General features: G+C 43.7%; 1 protein-coding gene across 1 annotated transcript in view; it reads right to left on the reverse strand.

Moving 5' to 3' along the window:
* The window catches only part of LOC141106501 (NACHT, LRR and PYD domains-containing protein 3-like), a 114,418-nt gene that overhangs the window by 72,219 nt on the left and 20,380 nt on the right, over window positions 1–21,819 (reverse strand). The window contains exons 3-5 of the mRNA XM_073597314.1: window positions 8,720–8,760; window positions 7,047–7,334; window positions 5,103–5,144 (exon numbers count right to left, since the gene is read on the reverse strand). Coding sequence (XP_073453415.1) covers window positions 5,103–5,144; window positions 7,047–7,334; window positions 8,720–8,760 — 371 coding nt within the window. The remainder of the gene's footprint in view (window positions 1–5,102; window positions 5,145–7,046; window positions 7,335–8,719; window positions 8,761–21,819) is intronic.

Below are 21,819 nucleotides of genomic sequence, written 5' to 3' on the forward strand. Positions count from 1 at the left end.
AAAGAAATTAGGTTTAAAATGGAGGGGAGGATGACCAATCCAGAAGGAAGATTCTTCTTCCTAAAAGGCAAATTAAGCGAAATGGAATGCACACTGGCAAACATCTATGCCCCAATAGGAACCCGATAAAATATCTTAGAAATATCCTGGAGAAATTGATGGACTTCAAGAGAGGTCAGGTGATTTTAATGGGAGATCTGAATTTTTGTATGGAACCAGGGGTAGACAGTACGTCCTGGGTACAGGGGACAACGTACAACTTAAAATGATAAAACAAAAATTGTATAAGTGTCAGTTGGTTGACATATGGAGGATTCAACATCCCAAAGTGCAAGACTATACGTTTTACTCCCCTGTACATGGGACTTACTCAAGGATAGACTATATACTGGTTGACCATAGAGCCCTAGAATAGGTAATAGACACTAGCATAGAAATATCTACGTTATTGGACCATGCCCCTGTGAAAATTAAAATGACAGTACCCGGAAATGTTAGACAACCCTTCGCTTGGCGCTTAAATGAAGATCTACTCCGAGATGAGGTAGGATCAGGAATTGTGGAAAAGGAATTAGAAAATTACTTTGCACGGAATGATACAGAAGAGATATCGGGATCTACCCTATGGGAGGCTCATAAAGCCTATATTAGGGGGATCCTGATAGATCTAGGAGCAAGGGAAAAAAAGAAAAGATTAGGGAAAATTAAAAATTTAATTGAAGAAATATCTAGAATCGAACAAGAACATAAAAAACATCAGGGTCACCATTTAGCGTTGTATCAAAGATTACTAAGCAAAAGGGATGAGTTAAAGGATCTCTTGAGACAAGAGACAAAAAAAAACATTTAATAGAATAGCTAAAGAAAGATACCAGTGGGGGAATAAAACTAGTAAATACTTAGCCAGAATGCTGCAAAAGAAAAAATCCATAAATTATATAGAAAAATTCAAACGAAGAGAGGGGAGATGGTCCATACAACAAAAGAAATAGCGGAAACATTTAAAGACTGCTATAAGGAGTTATATTCAGTAGATCAGTGGGGAGGGCAGTTAGGGGAGAAAAGGGAGAAGATAAGCGATTTTTTAAAAAGGGCCAGACTACCAAAGATTACTGAAAATATGAAGGAGTCACTAGAGAACCCTATAACCGAGGAAGAAATAAATAAAGCATAGTCATATTCGGCCCCGGGGAATAGCCTTGGCCCACATGGGTTTACAATGTTTTATTATAAAAAATTTTAAGAAATCTTAACTCCAAAGTTATGTCGATATATGAATGGCCTGGGAATTGAATTCAATATGAGTAGGGAGGCCCTGTCAGCAACAATTACAGTAATCCCAAAGGAGGGGAAGGATGGTATGTTGTGTTCCAGTTATAGGCCAATATCGCTGATAAATGCAGACACAAAACTGTATGCTAAAGTATTGGCAGGACGGATAAAGGGTTTGATGAACACACTGGTTCACCCTGACCAGGTTGGATTCACTCCAAAAAGGGAGGGAAGGGACAAAGGGGTGAGAATGTTGCTCCTTCTCCAGAGGATAAAAGAAAGTGGGCCCCCAGGTCTACTCCTGTCAACGGAAAAGGCTTTCGACAGGGTAGACTGGGGGTACAGACACTAGAAATTATGGGAATTGGGCCTAGAATGATCAGGTGGATTAAAACACTATACCATCACCCTTCCGCAACTATAAAAATAAACGGGACTCCGTTCCTCCCCTTTGAGATGAAAAATAGGACGAGACAGGGCTGCCCCTTGTCCCCCCTATTATTTGTGCTTTCTCTAGAGCCACTACTTGCCACGATATGAAACAACCCGGACATAAGTGGATTTAAGGTGGGAGAGGATGGACATAAACTAGCAGCTTTTGCGGATGATGTTTTATTCTATATAGCTAATCCTAGGATAACAATGCCCAGTGTGTTAAAGATTTTGAAACAATACGGTGAACTATCAAAATTTAAAATAAATTTAGCTAAATCCGAAATCTTAAACATAAATGTAAGTAAGCTAGAAGAACAGATGTTGAAAAAGGAATTCAAATTCTCTTGGAGGAAAGAACTAAAGTACCTGGGAATAAAACTAGCCAATACAATGAATAAGATTTACAAAATAAATTTGATACCCCATTGGATGAAATTAAAACTGAAAGTAAAAGACTTATAAGCAGGCCTCTATCATGGATAGGACGTATCAATACTGTAAAAGTGGTTCTCCTGCCAAAGATAACTTACAAGTTCCAGATGCTGCCAGTGGCATTGCCTCAATCGTACCTTAGAAAGTTAAAATCTATAATCATGAATTTTATATGGAAAAATAAGAAACCTTGAGTCTCCTTTGCAATACTAAAGCAGGAAAAAAAAGAGGAGGGATGGCAGTCCCCGACATTCAAGTTTACTATAAAGCTGTAATACTGTCGAGAGTCACTGAATGGGTTAGGGAAAAAAATGAAAAAAGATGGGTTAACATAGAAAAATCACTCTGTAAAGCACAATTGCGAAAAATAATCTGGAACCCGCCACATTTTAGATCACTTGATGAAAACACCCACATATTGACATGTAATGTTTTAAAAATTTGGGACACGATGTATAAACAACAAGGATAAAACTAGTAAATACCAAAAGGGTAAATCAGCAGAATGTTGGCGAGGATGCAAGACAGTAGGAACAATGGCCCACCTATGGTGGGACTGCCCTAAAATTAAAGAATTCTGGCGAAAGATCTTATTTTTCATAAAAGAAATTACCAAAAAAGAAATAGCTGAAGATCCATGGACAGTATTGCTGCATGGAGGGGAAGGAGGGGTAAAACAATATAAAGAGTCATTAATACCTCACCTATTAAACGCAGCAAAAAAAATGGCAAGAAACAGAAAGCCCACTAATATGGGAATGGATTGACTCAGTAGAAGAAACATATAATATGGAACGTTTGAGATACAGTATAGAAGAGAATAGCGGATGGGCCATAGATAAGTGGGAGTGTTGGAAAGAGTTTAAAAAAACATGGAGCTATGCGGAAGGATTAAGAGCATAAATCTATAGCGGGGATAGGAATAAGATCAAATATAGCAACGGGAAATCTAAAGAAGAACATAGGTGTAAAGGCAGAGGTGGGGAGGGGAGGGGATGAAGTGGGGATATTAAGTTTAAAATTTTGTTTCACAATGATGTATAACTCTTTTTGTAAGATATATTGCATACATTTTATAAGCGTAATAGTTATTTGCTACTATGATGTGAAAATGAGAAGGGACAAAAATGAACTGTAAAAGTGAATTAAGTCTCTCAAAAGAGTTTGCTGAAGTGGCAAGAAAAAAAAAAAAGAATAAATTCAATACCTTCGCTATCTTACCATCCTTTGTAACCAGATTCCCTTCTTCATTCTTTATGGGGCCAATATGGTCTGTCCTCCCTCTTTTACCGTTTATATACTTAAAGAATTTCTTGGGATTTTTTTTGCTCTCCTCTGCTATGTGTCTTTCGTGTTCTATCTTAGCCGCCCTAATTGCACCCTTACATTTCTTGTTGCATTCTTTGTAAAATTTGAATGCGGATGATGATCCCTCAGCCTTGTATTTTTTGAAGGCCTTCTCCTTTGCTTTTATATGCATTTTTACATTGGAGTTAATCCACCCAGGACTTTTATTCGCCCTTTTAAATTTATTTCCCAATGGGATCCACTGGCTAATGCCCTTATTTAATATGCTCTTAAAGCAAACCCATCTCTCCTCCGTGTTCTTTGTTCCTAAGATTTTATCCCAATTAATATCTTCTAACAAGGTTCGTAGTTTAGGGAAGTTGACTCTTTTGAAAATCAGTGTCTTTCTATTCCCCTTATGTTTCCTATAAGGGGAAACCAAAGAGTAATTATATTGTCTGTGACACAATGGTAAGAATTCACTTACTATCTCAGAGACACAACAGCAATTTTGGGCCACCACGTTTACTAATGTAGCACTCCCTAGCATTGCTAGAGTGCTAGAACTAGGGTTTTTTGTACAGAGTAGGTACATTGTTAGGCTGGTATGACTTACAGGCAGCATCTCTGAGAGCTCCCCATACTTCTAGAAACATGCAGAAGCTTCTAGATGGATGGGAGTGGATGGGAGGAGGAGCTGTCTACAGTATTCTGAGGGCCCTGACCAACCCCCAACAGATGGGTTGGCAGGAGGCAGGCCCCCTCAAATACTCTGGGTCAGCCCAGCTGGTGCAGTGGAGTTCAAGTGGAAGATGGAGTTGGAGTGTTAGGCTGCCAGAGGCCTTTGAGAGTAACCCCCTAGTCTGGGGGGGACGGGGGGGACTCAGGTCTGGGCTCGGGTGTGGAAGGGACCCTTCATGACACACAGGGGGATCCTGAGCAGGAGGCATGGGAACAAGTAGAGGACAGCAGGAGAACACTGCCGGGCAAATCTCCAGGGAGAAAGACAGCCAGGCAGGAAGACTGGTGAGTGTTACAGTCCGAGGACTGAGAGGCATGCCTGAAGGGACTGGGTGGAAGCAGTTTGGGATGGATGCAGAGTCAGTCTGTGAGGACTGTGGAGAAGTAGCCAGGAGGGCTAGTCAAAGGGGCAGCTGCAGCCAGGAGGGCTAGTCAAAGGGGCAGCTGCAGCCAGGCGGGCTGGCAGTGCCTGAAGTGGTGGTATTGGGAGCAGTAGCCACAGATAGGACAGCTAAGCACTGAGACCTCTTTTTCTGCTACCCAGCCAAAGGGGCCCACGGTCCCTGCCGCCTGCAAAGGGCATCTGCTACAGATCTGACTGAGCCTGTGTTGGATCATCTTTACAATGCTAGAGGTACTGGTGGTAGAAGAGGAGAAGTGTATATATTGTGGATGTATATAGTTGTGTCCCTGAAGAATTCTATGTTGATCAAGTGGGCATCCCATAAACACCCTATCCCCATTCATTTCAATCCCACTAATAAAACACAAAAACAAAGCTACAGGGACTGATTCCTGACTCCCGTGTGTGGAAAATTTGTGTGCCTGCCCGTGCACGGTAGGAGATACCCATATTCACCAGCGGCTCCTACGGGGGTAGTGTTACACAAAAAATAGGGCTGTACACATAGAAAAAAATGAAATGAATCTCATACCTTTTAAACATTCGTCTGATGATATTCGAAGAAGCTGCATGTCTGAAAAGGTAAAAACATATTCCTGAATCATATGCATCACCCACAGAAAGACTCTAAATAGAATTTATAAATAGTAATCATTTCCTTTACCAGTTCCCAAAAAAACTTTAAAGAAGAAATACCATTAAACATTTTTACTGTTGCCCAGAAACCAAGTGTAGATAACACTTGGTCCAATTCAGAATTTAAGTAGCGTGGGCCCCCCATCCAACAACGCTGCTAGAAAGGAGAGAGATTTGTGATTGATAGTTCTGGTGTCTGACAGCAGAGGTCGCTATGGAGACCAGTGCTGCCAGTCAACAACAAAAAAAGTCGCACAGCCTGCGGCACCATGTGTCTATCAGCTTACCGATGGCAGAGCTGCAGCATTATGTGAATGTTCAGGCTTATAAATGAGTGATTAGCGTAGTTGGACTATGCTATACACTGCACCAATCTTGATCATTCATTCATAAAAGTGAAAGCTCACACAGCCGGTCATGTTGCATGATCCATTGGCTGGGCTGTGTATATGTAAAAGCTGCCACACACAGAGCTGCAGCACTGAGCAATCTATCACTATTAGGAATAAACAAATGCACGCTCAAACATAATGCTAACGGATCAATCAGAGCTGCCGCTTTCTGTAATGTACCTGCAGCTGCTATTACTTCATACACTATATTACCAAAAGTATTGTGACGCCTGCCTTTACACGCACATGAGCTTTAATGCCATCCCAGTCTTAGTCCGTAGGGTTCAATATTGAGTTGTCCCACCCTTTGCAGCTATAACAGCTTTAACTCTTCTGGGAAGGCTGTCCACAAGGTTTAGGAGTGTGTCTATGGGAATGTTGAACCATTCTTCCAGAAGCTCATTTGTGAGGTCAGGCACTGATGTTGGGCAAGAAGGCCTGGCTCGTAGTCTCCAATCAAATTAATCCCAAAGGTGTTCTATTGGGTGCCACGCATGCTCAGAATAAATAAAGAGATGAAAGCTATTGGCCACTGCCCCGTTTATAGTCCCGACATACGTGTTTTACGTCACCGCGTTCAGAATGATCGGATTTTTCGACAACTTTGTGTGACCGTGTGTATGCAAGACAAGTTTGAGCCAACATCCGTCGGAAAAAATCCTAGGATTTTGTTGTCGGAATGTCCGAACAAAGTCCGATCGTGTGTACGGGGCATTACAGTGTTTTTTTTTATGTTTTTTAAACTGTTTTATATTTCACTTTTACAAATAAGCATTTAATGTCAAAGGATCCCCAGAGCACTGTAGGTTATCTAAAGACGTCACAGTGGTAGTTATCTCCTCAATAAGCCTACCCTCTCTTTCCAGGCACATCCAGGAGTTCTAAACCTTCTTTATCTCCTTATGGGTGTAAGCATTTGCCAGGGTAGGCCAAAACCTGCATAAAGAGAAGGTTGCCCCTTGTTTTCATGGTCAACTTCACAACACATCTGACTTTCTTTTTGTCTTTCACCTCCAGTCACTCACTATGACAAATTTTTGGTTGATTCAGTAGCTTCAGTATTTTTAGAGACTATGGCCTGGAGCAAGTATGGAGATTACAAGCCTCAATTTCCCTCTAAACAACCTAATCTGTAACCATGACCGAGGTTAGAGACTCATAAAGTAGTCAACCTGCTAGATCATTATGACAGCCTGTGTACTAGCATTTTCATAAAAATGTCAGGGAGAGGAGCCACCATATTTATCTTATTATAGGTTTCCTTTTAAATGTTCCTTTTATGGCCTCGATGTTGTGTTTCCTGTTGAGTTCTGCAGAAAAATGTTTGAGTAATGGTTGTTCCTAAGAACACTTTTTGAACAGCTGGACTGTGCATGCAGGACTGGTTATGGTCTAATATATGTAGACAGCTTTAGTCTATAATGTGGTTGTAGATTCTATAATCTTACCAGTTTGAACGTGTTCCACTAGTCTGTTTGCAATGCCCTTGAGTCCAATGGCTTTGAGAACTTGTACAGTCACCTCTAGAGCTGTTCTATCTCCATAAAAATCTATGAGAATGTCCTTTACAGCAACACAGTCTTCATGTTCCAGACGTCCACGTGGTACACGCTTTCCACCCTGGTAAGAGAAATCTGATAACTTGTTCTTAAATCGTTTAAAATCTTGATTTGTGAGATCCTCAAGTGTATATACCAGGACATCCCCAGGAGTAGTATCTTCCTGAGCCTCAGAGCCTGAAGAATATCAAAAAGAGTTTGGTACAATGTACAAAAGAGAGATAGTTGGGAGCTACAGATATTTCGAAAAAAAAAAAAAAGTTACCCTCAATAAACGTCAGTTTTGGGCAGGTTGAGTTGACCATTGATCTATTATATCTTTTGGGGCTAAAGGTATATCCAGGATTGTTGTGGCCACTGGAGTCCCAGGTATGCAAGAGGTTAATGGGGATTTACCTCAACAATAATTTCAAAGAACAAATATCTGTACGTGCAATAATTCAAATCTAGAAACCAGTTAATGGCTTGTGTCCAACTATGCCTATCTCTGACCTAGTCGCTGTTCACTCTAGGATACCAAGCTGATACTCCTAGAATTGTGATATTCAGAAGCTAAGGTCCTTTCATGTGTTTTATTTAATTTATTTTTAATAAATACTAAAGACTGGACTAAACTATTGGAAGTTTGAGGTCCTCCCTCTGCACCGGAGGTATGATCGCCTCAGTTTAACATCCTAGATAAGGGGTCTCCAAACTTTCTAAACAAAAAGGGCCAGTGGGAGTGGAAAATGCCACAGACATAGTGCCCCATCATTGGGGTCAGTAGAAAGAATAGTGCCCCATCATTGATATAAGTGGGAGGAATAGTGCCCCATCATTTATATCAGTGGGAGGAATAGTGTCCTGAAATTGGAGTCAGTGGGAGGAATAGTGTCCCAACACTGGTGTCAGTGAAAAAAAAGTGTCCCAACATTGGCATCAATTTTGCCCCAACACTGGTGTCAGTGGGAGGAATGGTGCCCCATCGATGGTATCAGTAGGAGGAAAAATACCCCATCATTAGTGTTAGTGGGAGTAATAATGTTCTATAGTTTATATAAATGGGAGGAACTATGCCCCAATGTTGGTGTTAGTGGAAGGAATGGAGCCTTATTGTTGGTGTTGATGTTAGTGGAAGGAGTAGTGCCTCATATTAGCGGGAGGAATAGTTTCCTAGGGGCCGGAAAAAGACAAATAAAGGAACTGCGGGCTGTTGTTTGGAGACCTGTGTCCTAGAGTGAAGTTTAAAGTATCAATCTTAATAGAGGGTCCCAGAAGAGCCTAAGGGGAGTAGTTGGGTGGAAGGTGTCCAGAGATTGAGCTGAAGCGATATTTGACCATCAGTTTCGAGTTGAGACTTAACAAACATGTATTAACCAGCTCTTAACCAGGTGGTCATTTTATGGTGAGTGGCTGTCCTTTAGTTTTGTAGAGAGTTCTCATTAGAAAATACACTGTGGTCTTATGGTGTAATGTGGCCTCTGCATAGTAGTACTACTATTACTGCTACTTCTTTGAGTGATACTGTATTTAAAACATATCAACATTTTAAAAATAAATTATTCTTATAACAAAATTCTCACCTCCTGGAGCTGAAGCTGCCATGGTCACCACTTCATAGTCACTAAAAGAGATATACCAGTATTTAAAGAATACATTCACTATGAGTCATCTTTCCATGAAAAATCAAACATCTGATAAAAAAGAAGATTGAAAAATAAATCTATATTTGAAGTTGGCTAGTTACTAAAATGGGAGCAGACAGAATCTGGAGCAGTGGTGCATCTTTAGCTTGTTTAGTTAAGCTTTAAAAATGAAAAATAGAAGTTGATTGTTTGCCATATACATTTTTGCTCCAGTTTCTGGCATTTCCAGTCTTGGTAAATTTTACTCTAAGACTCGGTCAACCTATGGTACTGTACTGTACTGATATTTCAATGCACTTACCTAGAACACTGGAGACTTTCGAGCTATGAAACGTTGGAGATAGGCCTGAGTGCCCTAGGGCTGAACTAAACCTGAAGGTAACAGTCTGTAACCGGTTGCTTTGGGGGATCCCCCTACTGACCATCCTTCCATGGTAACTCACCCCCTTCGGCTAGTGTTTGCTCGCCTCCAGCTTCTCTGTAGTGCTATGTTAGAATGCAGGCTGCTGTCCTGCCCAATTTGCTGATTTCTCAGCAGATATATGCCTTGGGACTGGAGCGCTCAGTTCAGCTGCTTACGGGCCTCAGGGGAGTGTCACTGGTTCCCTTCTCTGGATGGACATGAGGGAACGGTAGCTGCTGGTGGGATGCAGCTCTCCTTGCCCTACTTGAGCCTCATGGAACTCTGACGTGCTCGCCCAGACGGGTCCCCTATATGGTGCTATGTTTGATTACCCTGATGCCACTGGGAGATGCGGGATATGTGAGGGGATGGGTACAGGCAGGGCTTTTTTTCAGCAGGAACTTGGGGGAACGCAGTTCCGGCACCTACAGAACTGAATGGCAAGGCGTGTTGGGGTGTGCTGGAGAGTCTATTGATGCTGGCTGTTGAGGAATCTATTTTTGCTGGAGGGGATCTATTTTTGGGGAGGAAGAGGGTCTACTGTTGCTGGGGAGGACTTCTGTTGCTGTTGGGGGATCTATTTTTGCTAGGTGTGAGTCTTATGTTGCAGGGGGGGTCAATTATTGCTGGGAGGAATCTACTGTTGAGGGAGGGGTCTTTGTAGCTGGGTGCTGGAAGGTCTATTGATGCTAGCTGCTGGGGAATCTATTGTTGCTGGATGGAATCTTTTTTTTCAAGGGGGTATATTGTTGCTGATGGGGGATCCATTGTTGCTGGGGGTGGGTCTTATGTTGCAGGGGGTCAATCGTTGCTGGGTGGGATCTACTGTTGTGTGAGGGGGTCTAATGTTGCTGGCTGCTGAAGGGTCAATTGATGCTGGCTGTTGGGTATGCATTGTTGCTGGAGGGGATCTGTCTATCGCTGGGCTAGATCTATTGCTAGATCTATTTTATTGCCTTTCTAGTTATCATTAACATACTCCATATAAAATACTTGGTTCTGTATTCTCTAAAAGGGGCAGTACTGGGAGGTGGGTAAGGGTTGGACCCAAGGAACGAGGTGAGTAGGGGGCAGGGTCAAGGGGTGACTCAGAAGGCGGGGGGGGTGGGGGTTCCTGCACCTTCCCTCTGAGAAAAAAAGCCCTGGGTACAGGGAAGTTCCTAACTAGTTAATACATCTAGTTGTATAGGTGTATCTCTATATATATATTTTTTTTTTCATTATTCTCCATTTATGTTTTATTAAGCACTAGATGTAACTAAGTTTGTGCCTTTAGCATGGTCTAAGTGTACGGAAGTAGAAAACATACAAAGGTATGATGTTCATACTGTGATCCCTCTACTGAATGTTGCCTCCAGGAAATACAAACCGCAGAGCGGTATGCTCCCACTATTAGGAACTGTGTCCTTGGTGTGCTACCTGTTACGCACTGCCCCCATAGGAGACTTTCCTACAGCTTAGATACTTATGTTTATTGTTGGGTTAGGTTTGGGTACTCAAACACTCCATGGTTCTTCGGTTATCGGGGTGTGGGGGGATGGGAGTTATTTTTGCTTTTTTGTTTGTTTATTTTTCCTTTTTCTTCTTTTTTCCTCGGACAAACATATGACAGCAGATGTACTGCTCAGATGTTGGTTATCTATGCTTTGCTGATTAACTTCTTCTTTTCAGGATGGGTTTGTGCTGTTCACATTTTGGCTGGTGTATCATTCCCTCCGGGTCTAAGACATAGGGGCTTCCCCGATACTTATTCCTGCAGTTTCACGTTATGGCTCCGATAAAGGTCCTCTTGTGGAATGTCAGGGGGCTTAATAATATGATCAAACGCTCGTTGGTTTTCGACTATTTAAAGAAATATGTCCCCCATACTCTAGGAGACTCTTCTGATGGGGTGTATGATCATGGGTCTCAAAAAACCCTGGGTGGGCTACCATTACCATGCTACCCATTCGGGCTATGCTCGAGGGGTTAGCATCTTGATCCATAAATCCCTCAGCTTTCGAACTCCTCAATGTTAAATTGAACCCGGAGAGCTTTACGAGTTCCTGGATCGGGTGTAGTTTCCTGTTCTTACCCCTTTGGCATGGGAATGATTGGATGGCCCGATCACATTAGAGGAGGTTCAGCAGGCATTGGTTTCCTTGCAATCAGGTAAGACCACGGGAATAGATGGATTCCCGCACAAATTCTATAAACAATATATGGAGGAGGTGGCACCTAGGATGCACACTATGCTTACAAAAACTTTACAGGAGGGCATTCTCCCCCCCTCCATGGCCCAGGCAATCATAGTTGTTTTTCCCAAGCCCGGAAAAGACCCCCAACTCTGCTCGTCGTACTGACCTATCTCTCTGCTCAATTCCGATGCCAAAGTATTGACTAAGATTCTCGCCAAGCGTCTAACTGAGGTGATACTTACCTTAGTTCACGAAGACCAATCGGGATTCATGCCGGGTAAGGGGACAGACAGTAACCTTCAGGGACTGTATACGGTGTTGACCTCTGGGGATGGGGATGACCGGACCGCGGTGGTGGCCTCCCTGGATGCGGAAAAAGCTTTTGATTCGGTGGAATGGGAATACCTATGGGAGGTCCTCCGCAGATTTGGGTTCGGGTCCGTCTTCATCTCCTGGGTCGAAGCTGTGTACAGATCTCCGACAGCCAGGGTGCATACCGGTACCATTCTCTCCCCTTCCTTTTCTCTTTATAGGGGGACTAGACAGGGGTATCCCCTCTCCCCGGGGCTTTTTGCTCTAGCAGTTGAACCCATGGCCATCCTACTGTGCTCTACACCTGAGGTCCAGGGTATAACTATAGGTCCCCTTCAAGAAAAGGTGTCGTACGCTGACAACACCGTATTATAACTCAGAGAAGACGGGGTCTCCCTACGGGCTGCCCTGTCGATCATCAACAGATTTGGATGGTTCTTGGCAATCTGCATTAACTGGAGGAAGTCCATTCTTTTTCTGCTCCATTTGGGGGATGATCTTCTGCCGCCAGATGTGCAGCTTCGGAGGATCTCACAGTTCAGATACCTAGGGGTTGAAATCCATCGAGACCTAAAGCAATTCATCACCCTTAAATTAAACCCAGTAGTTTCCCAGTTGTCCCAGCGCTGTGGTACCTGGAAGTCTCTTCCCCTCACTCCTGTAGGCCGAGTCAATTTTGTTAAGATGTCAGTCCTGCCTAAGTTTACCTACCTCCTTAGACAGACTCCTGTACCCATACCTAATATATTCTATAAGAGACTGGATAGCATTAATACTTAATTCCTTTGGAATGGGACTGTTCCTAGAATAGCAAAAACGACCCTGCAACTACCTGTCACGTTAGGTAGCCTGGCCCTACCTTGTTTCATCAAATACTACTGGGCAGTGGTCCTAGTTACTGTTAAATGGTGGTTGTCTGAGTTGCCTGCCAACCCTGCTTCTACTCTTGAAGCGGCGCTGCTCGGTTCCTACTATGAATTGAGGAATTGAATCCCCAGGGTCCCCGATGTAACTCACATGTGACCCCCTCCATGCGTGTGACCCTTAAGGTATGGGATGCTCTTCGCCTGAACGTTGAAAAACTGAATACCTGGTCTCCCTGGAAATCCCTGTCTACCTCACTTCCACTCTATCCCAGATCCGGTCCTATGGGCCAGACATGGGATTACGACTTTGGAAGACATAGTGGTTCAGGGACAGTTGACTACCTTTGATGCTCTTAAGAGGGGAATGGCTTTCCAAACCACATGTTCTTTAGATATCTCCAACTACGCCACACTTTTTGCTCTCAGTTTTCTTCCCCTGTACTATTAGAGATGTCTGACTTAGAGGATGTGCTCCGGTCTTCAGAAGGCAGGAGAACACTTTCTACCCTCTATAAAATACTAGCCACTCTCAACACATCTAAGGTCTCTCAACTGTTTACACTTTGGCAGCGGGATATCACAGAATGAGTAGATGATGACTGGGAGGAGGGCATCCAACAGTATCTTCCCCTGATGATTTTGGTAGGAAATATATTTACCCAACTTAAATTTCTACACCGTGCCTATTACTGCTCAGCATGCTTGGCGAGAATCTACCCTAACTGTACAGCGATATGCCCTAAATGTGGCTCGGATGATGCCGATTTCTTCCATGTAGTTTAGTCCTGCCCCAGACTGAAAGAATTTTGGAAGAAGGTACTGGACGACATTAATCTTATTGGGATAATTAAAGTCCTACATAGCCCTATTCCCCTCCTCCTAGGCATATGTAATTTCCTTGAGGCCCCTCAGAGAAAAAAAAACTCTTTGTCTTCTACACAACATTCTACACTAGGAAGGCAGTTCTCCTCCAGTGGAACCAGGCCCAGCCACCTACCAGACAGCTCTGGAAGTCTTTAGTGAATACAGCACTGCTGCTCTACAAACTGACATATCTAGGAAGGAACTGCCCAAAGAAATTCGATAAAATATGGGCCGCATGGGTGGAGGTGAGGCAGCTGACCCTTAAATAGAGTTTGGAGGTTCCCTTACCACTACTATTTACCCCCTAGTTCTATACAAGATTGGTCAAGTTTGAGAGGTGAAAGCGTTCATTATTTACGTATTGGCTACTCTCCTCTCGCAAGGGGGGTAGGATTCTTCTGTTTCCCCACCCCCCTTTTTCTTTAATGCACTCCACTATGCCCTTTATGATATATACCTCCTTGGATATGATATACTAGCCACAGGCTGAAATTTAGCTAACTGATATGTTTGCTGTATTTTTATATATCTGTAATGATTGTAACCCTAATATTCAACATCTGTCTGTATTTTTTTTTGTCTGTTTTGTAAAATCTAAATAAATTTTATGTTTATGTGTAAAAAAAAATGTAATTAATCCGTAAAATCTGATTAAAAATGCCATAAATCTATTCCCTATTTTGTAGACGCTATAACTTTTACGCAAACCAATCAATATACGCTTATTACGATTTTTTTTTAACCAAAAAAATGTAGCAGAATACATATTGGCCTAAACTAATGAAGACATTTTTTTTTGGGGGGGGGGGGGATATTTATTATAGCAAAAAGTAAAAAATATTGTGTTTTTTTTCAAACCTGTCACTCTTTTTTGTTTATAGCGCAAAAAATAAAAACCGCAGAGGTGATCAAATACCACCAAAAGAAAGCTCTATTTGTGGGAAAAAAAGGGCATCAATTTTGTTTGGGTACAGCGTCGCATGACCGCGCAATTGTCAGTTAAAATAACACAGTGCCGTATCGCAAAAAATGGCCTGGTCATTAAGGGGCAAATCTTCCGCTGCTGAAGTGGTTAATCAGGGCTGGGCAAGGCAAGTCCCTCTCAGGCTCCCATGTCTCATACAACTTGTTATGTGTGACAGTGTACTTACTCCTGCAGACAATGCTGCTATGGGGAACTCACTGGTGGCAGAATGGACAGGGTGAGGGTCAATGCCAAACCTCCAGAACATGGACACAGTGGCAGGCAGGCTGCAACACCTCAGGCAGCGGTAGATGCTTTGCAGGTGGACTGTGGACAGCTGCTCAGCTCAAACTCAGGCACAGGCAGCTCTCTTCAGACGTGCTCCCTTCCCTCAGGCTCTGAGCCATGCTGAAGAAGATAAAAGAGGTGGGTTGGTGGAGGTGGAGCCTCTGACTTCAATGGTTGCTAGACGCCGGGCGGCAGGCGATTCTAGCAAACAGTGCAGCGCACAGCCGACCAGGATCGGCCCTGCTCCTGCTGACTGATCTGATCTCCTCCTGACAGGTAGTGTACAGCCGGGCGACTACTAAGGTATGGGCATAGGCGTGCGCAGACTGTTGCTTTAGGGTGTGTACCCCAAAGCTCAAACACACATGCTTGTGTATATATACTATATTGTCAAAAGTATTGGGACGTCTGCCTTTACACGCACGTGAACTTTAATGGCATCCCAGTCTTAATCCGTAGGGTTCAATATTGAGTCGGCTCACCCTTTGCAGCAATAACAGCTTCAACTCTTCTAGGAAGGCTGTCCACAAGGTTTAGGAGTGTGTCTAGGAGAATGTTTGACCATTCTTCTAGAAGCGCATTTGTGAGGTCAGGAACTGATGTTGGATGAGAAGGCCTCGCAGTCTGCACTCTAATTCATCCCAAAGGTGTTGTATCAGGTTGAGGTCAGGGCTCTGTGTAGGCCAGCAAGTTCCTCCACCCCAAACTTGCTCATCCATGTCTTTATGGACCTTGCTTTGTGCACTGGTCCAAATCATTTGGTGGAGGGGGGATTATGGTGTGGGGTTGTTTTTCAGGGGTTGGGGTTGGCCCCTTAGTTCCAGTGAAGGGAACCCTTATGCCGCGTACACACGATCGGACATTCCAACAACAAAACTGTGGATTTTTTTGTATACATGTATACATATATTGTATATATGTACTTGTCTTGCATACACATGGTCGCATAAATGTTGTCAGAAATTCCAAACGTCAAGAACACGTACAAGATGTACGACGAGACGAGAAAAATTAAGTTCAATTGCCAGTGCGGCTCTTCTGCTCGATTCCGAGCATGCATGGAATTTTGTGCGTCGGAATTGTCTACACATGCTCAGAATTTACGACAATGGATTTTGTTGTCGGAAAATTTGAGATCCAGCTCTCAAATTTTTGTTGTCGGAAATTCCGACAGCAAATGTCCGATGTAGCATACACACGGTCGGAATTCCCAACAACAAGCTCACATCGAACATTTGTTCTCGGAAATTCCGAACCTGTGTACGCGGTATTAAGGCGTCAGCATACCAAGACATTTTGGACAATTTCATGCTCCCAAGTTTGTGGGATCAGTTTGGGGAAGGCCCTTTCCTGTTCCAACATGACTGCGCACCAGTGCACAAAGCAAGGTCAATAAAGACATGGACTTAGCAAGGGTGGTGCAAAATGTACTTCAAGTGCAAAAATTCACATTATAATAGTAAATAAAACATATAAAATTAAGTGTAACTATCTAAAAAAATTAAAATTCCAAAGTGCTATAATGGTGTGAACCTCCCAACTAAAAAGTTGTTGCAGTTAAGGTTAATCTGTATAGCCAATATCTATAGGAGGGGTTTCCACCATCCCTGATAAGTTTCATTTTATTCAGTATGTCTTATTTTCAGTTTGTGTATTATATGTGAAGTTGCGTATCAGAGACCGGTGTTGTTGTAATATTGAAGCCTATTGAGATTTCCATACATTAGAGGATTCCACCATTGTTGTTAAGTTATTGATCAGTAAGTTAGTGCTGCACTTTTTTTTTTTTTTTGTGGTATGGGAACAGATAACAGTGCTTAGCGGCAGGCCCTTTACTAACACTTTTTTTTTTATTTTACCTCCAGCAGTTTATTGCAAATAGTAGGGGGTTACCTATTATACTAAAGATCGGCATGTGGAATTAATAAACATCAATAGGTTTCAGTTGTGCCCCACCAGGCCGGCCCCCTATGGACAATGTGCCTGGCTGCTGAGTTAATCACCCCATTACTGCACTCAGTGCACTGATTGGCACTGTTTGGCACCATTGACAGGCAGCAATGATTGGCACTGATAGGCAGCACTGATTTGCACTAATAGGCAGCACTGATCGGCCCTGATAGGCAGCACTGATTGGCAGCACTGATGGGCACTAATTGGCAGCACTGATGGGCATTGATAGGCAGCACTGATAGTCAGCACTGATGGGTGCTGATAGGTGGCACTCATGGGCATTGATTGGCAGCACTGATAGTCAGCACTGATATGTGGCACTGATTGGAAGCACTCGCACTGATTGGCGGCACTGATTGGAACCGGTAGGTGGCACTGATTGGAAACACTGATTGGCACTGATAGGTGGCATTGGTTGGCACTGATATTAGGCAGCACTGATTGGCACTGACAGGTGGCACTGATTGGAAGCACTGATTGGCACTGACAGGTGGCACCGATTGTAAACACTGATTAGCACTGACTGGCAATGACAGGTGGCACTGATTGGCACCGACAGATGGCACTAATTGGAAGCACTGATTGGCACTGACAGGTGGCACTGATTGGAAACATTGATTGGCATTGACAGGTGGCACTGATTGGCACTGACAGATGGCACTGATTGGAAGCACTGATTGGCACTGACAGGTGGCACTGATTGGAAACATTGATTGGCACTGACAGGTGGCACTGATTGGAAACATTGATTGGCATTGACAGGTGGCACTGTTTGGCACTGACAGGTGGCACAAATTGGAAACACTAGCACTGACAGGAGGCACTGATTGGCACTGACAGATGGCACTGATTGATAGCACTGATTGGCACTGACAGGTGGCACTGATTGGTAACACTGATTGGCACTGACAGGTGGCACTGACAGAGGAGAGGGAGTTTCACACTGAGCTGATATTGACGCTTAATGAAACTGACATGTAATATAACTGCATGCAGAGACAGACCAGCTGTCAAAATTCAGCGGTGGGTGGGACCCAGAAGCTATCAAACACCAGCCAATGATTGGGCTGCTTAAGAAAGGGGGCGGGCCACATACATGTAGCGGCCCGCCCAGACGCCATCCCATTGGCTGTTGTTTGATAGCTGCTGGATCCCGGGTCCCACCCACCCCTGACATCAACGCTCAATTTTGACAGCTGGTCTCTCTCTGCATGCAGTTACATTGCATGTCAGTATCACACACTCAGCGGCTCTGGCAAGCGTCAATATCAGCTCAGTGTGAAACTGTCTCACACGGACTGCACAATCATTGGATGCAGCCTTTCATAGCAGTCCCACAGGCAGATCTCGGGAGGCAGCCGGCAAAGGTGACCATACGGGTACAACTTGTCACTGCCGCCCATCTTAAAATGCCGCCTTGGACCATGGGGCCGGCCCTGGCGTCGGTTTAAAGGTTCTGCTACTGTTAAGCTGTTCTTTTTCTGGATCCAAGGAGTCTGTAAGTGATCTGCTACTGGTATTTGAGACCCCCTAACCGTTTCTCCTATTACCTCCTTTCAAGTTCTGCATTAAAGCTTTGAAAATATCAAAAGTGACTGGTGCCCAATTTCTGTTCAAAACTCCCCATTATAGCCATGGACTCAGCCCTGGAGTAAATGCTAGCTCGTCCCCTGCCCCTGGAGGTTACTCCCTGCCTTCAGTAGACACAGGGGGCGCTACATACATGTAAAACATATGTAGGGAGATTTGTTTAATCTCTGTGTATCATCTGAGGCTGTTCACACCACTGGGTATACTGTATGTGAAGGTCTACATCCACTTTAAGTCAAAAAAGGGTCCAGTGCTTTGTTTTTATGTTTTATTGAGGGGAATAAACTTGGATGGGGATAGGGGTATTATGGTATGCCCACTTAACTTTTCAGCATAAGAACTCTTCAGGGACACAACTATATACAGTCCATATATACACTCCTCTCCTGCCTCCTGCACAAATCTTGCTTCCAGGTCACACAGGTCCAGCTAGAACACTGTTTGGGGAATCTGACAAGGCACTCAACCAGATCTAGCAAAAGCCCTTTACAGGCAGGGACCATGGGCCCCTTTCTACACATCAAAGGGGCCCATGGTCCCTGCCTGTAAAGGGACCATGGGCCCCTTTTTCTACACATCAAAGGGGCCCATGGTCCCTTTACAGGCAGGGACCATGGGCCCCTTTGATGTGTAGAAAAAGTCTCAGTGTCCCAGCTACCTTCCTGTGGCACTGCCAGCCCACCTGGCTGCAGCCGCCCCTTTTCACTAGCCCTCCTGGCTACTCTTCCACAGTCCTCTCAGACTAATTCTGCATCCATCCCAGACTGTTCTTCTGACCCAGTCCTCTCAGGCTGCCTCTCAATCCTCCTGACTGTAACACTCACTAGCCAGCTGGCTGTCTTCTCACTGGAGATCTCCCAGAGGTGCTCACTGGCTCCTGCTGACCTCACACCTGCTCCCATGTCACCAGTCAGGACAACTCTGTGTGTTTTAAAGAGGGTCCCTTCCGCACCCAAGATCTCAGACCCGAGGTCACCCACATCCATCAGTGGCTAATTCCGGGGTAAGTGCTACACAAACTGTCTCTTCATTTTTCAAGAACTGTCTGTAAATTTTTAGTTGCTTAAAGTGGTTGTAAATCCTGCAAAACAAAAAAAGATGTAGCACCCTGGAGTTTAGGCAGGGATGCTCCTCACAAATTTACTTGCCAGGAGTAGTTATCCTGGTCGATTGTTAGAGATCCATTGATTTCTCCCTAGGTTAGGTCTTGTTGCACTTTTCTCTTCTACCACTAGGTGGCCGGGTACTTGGTGGTATTAGATATGAGAAGGGCAACCCAAGGTCAGGTTATGGGTATATGGGGTATCTCAGCCAATGGGCAGGGTTTTTCTCTTGGCCTGCTGGGAGCACCTATATATTTGGGTGCTGTCAGGGGATCTATGTCCTGTGGCACCTGCACGCTGTCAGGGTGGATGTGTGTCGTGTGTCGTGTGCCCCGGGCTGCTAGGCCGGAGATTGGGCCTATCCCGGGGGCGTCTGGCTGCTAGGCTGTGTGAGGGCCTATCCAGAAGCAAGAGAGCAGCCCAGGGTTGGAATTGTGGCTTGCAGTCCAACCAGAAATGACGATTCTGCCAGCTGGAGAACCTGTCAGTGGTCGTAGGTAGAAGGGAAGCTGTCGCCACAAAGGGACCGAACCACCTTATTACCAGGGACTGCAGTGAGTAACTGAAGCAAGTACCCTCCGGTACATTCAAGAAGTGTCTGGCGCCCAAGGACTTTGTCCACCTTGCACCCACTATGCCTCACAACCCACCATATTCAGAAGGATGTCAGCTATCTCTGGCCCTGGAGGTTCTCATTAGACTGAAGGAGGCCAGAGACCTTGCTACAAAAACATTGCATACTAGCTCATTATGAAATACTTACCTTAGAACTATGCTGTTGCAGCGGTCCCCGTACACATGTCTCTGGAATGTTACTGGCGGGTTCGCAGGCTCCGGCGCTGTGATTGGCCGGAGCCGCAACGACGCGCAAAATAAAGATGAACGCCTAAAACTTGGTGTGTATTGGTTGTGTACAGCCGACACACCAAGCTTTAGGCGTTCATCTTTATTTTTATGCCGTGAGTTTATGGATTTTATACAATAAAACCTCCTAAAGGATTTTATACTATGTGAAGCCTCTTGGTCTCTTTCTTGGTACCAAACTTTATTCCTACCTGACGGGTGACACTGGTAGTGTGGAGCAGTGCTGACACGTGGATAAAGGCCCCGGCTGGGTGTTAAGCCATAGGCGTATATTGAACCCCTATAACAAGGGGTCACCAGGAGTCGGTATGCAGTCTCTACAGCTGGTGGTGGATTCACGGTGTGTTTGGTGATGGAGGATGGAACATGTCACCATTAAGATCGTTTACTTCACTTATCACTATTGTGGACAATCTTTGCATTTTCTCAGATCAGATCACTAAGATCGTTTAATTTTACACATCACTATTGTGGACAATTTTTGTATTTTTGCACCCCTCTTAGATCATTAATACCACTGACTAAAGGTGTCTCTCAACTTATTATACCTCATGTGGATATTAAGGTTGTTTGCATATTTTTCATTCACCTATTGATTAATGATTTGTCATTTACTAAGCACGATTTTTACCATTTTCTGGATATTGATATTAGTTTGTTTAACCTGGTCCGGACCGCCCCAGGTACATTTACTGCAGCAGGGTGGCCAGGGTGGGCAAAAATCACGTACCTGTATGTGATTCCGTGGACACTGTTTAGGGGGCCACTCCCACTGTGATTGGACACATCGGGCGCCAATCAGTGGGTTCCGCGGCCGCGATGGCCGCTGCGACCCGCCGATTGTTCACAGGAGAGTGGGATCAGCGGTGTTTCAGCCAAGCTAAATAATAATAATACGTTTTTATTATTATTTATTATTATTAATTTGTTACATTTCATTCATTTAGATGCAGTATGCATTTTTTCAGATAATTTGCAACTTTTGAAAAATTCGTATTCGTTATGTTCACTAGCAGCCAAATTTGAAAGGAAATTCCAATACCTATAATTTAATAGTTAGCAATAGTTATTATTAGTTAGTTATTTCGAAATTCAGAATTTTAGAATTTTCAGATTTTTCTGCTTATTTTCAGATTTTCGAATTTCAGATTTTCGTTCTTTAGAATGTTCGAATTTCGGATTTACGATTTTTCTAATTTTTGTAAAAATTTGTTAAGACTGGTTTTCGTGAATTCGAATATTTCCGAATGTCGAATTTCGACGAAAAACTAATTTGTAACAAAACGAATTGCACATGTCTTTGAAAAACTAGCAGCTCTAATGCACGATAAATTCAACAGGTTTACAAATATTTGGAACCCTTGGATAAGTAACTACCTATGGAGAAATACGGGTGACTCAGTCTGGTCACTTTGACTATCCATGTTTCACTATTCGAGGTTTGATCTATGTCGGGGTCCAATTCTTACTTAGTCCTAACCCTTCGTCTTGTATCTTTCCTCTAATTCTTTACTCTTTTGCATTCTCTTCTTCTTTGTTCTTTGCCCAATCCCATAGATGATGCATCCTATTAGGTGTGCTTCATTACTATGAAACAAATTGAGAGATTCATTGTCATACTGGACAATTAGAACGTTAGAACATTAGATTGAT

This window comes from Aquarana catesbeiana, linkage group LG08, assembly GCF_042186555.1.
Source record: "Aquarana catesbeiana isolate 2022-GZ linkage group LG08, ASM4218655v1, whole genome shotgun sequence".
NCBI lineage: Eukaryota > Metazoa > Chordata > Amphibia > Anura > Ranidae > Aquarana > Aquarana catesbeiana.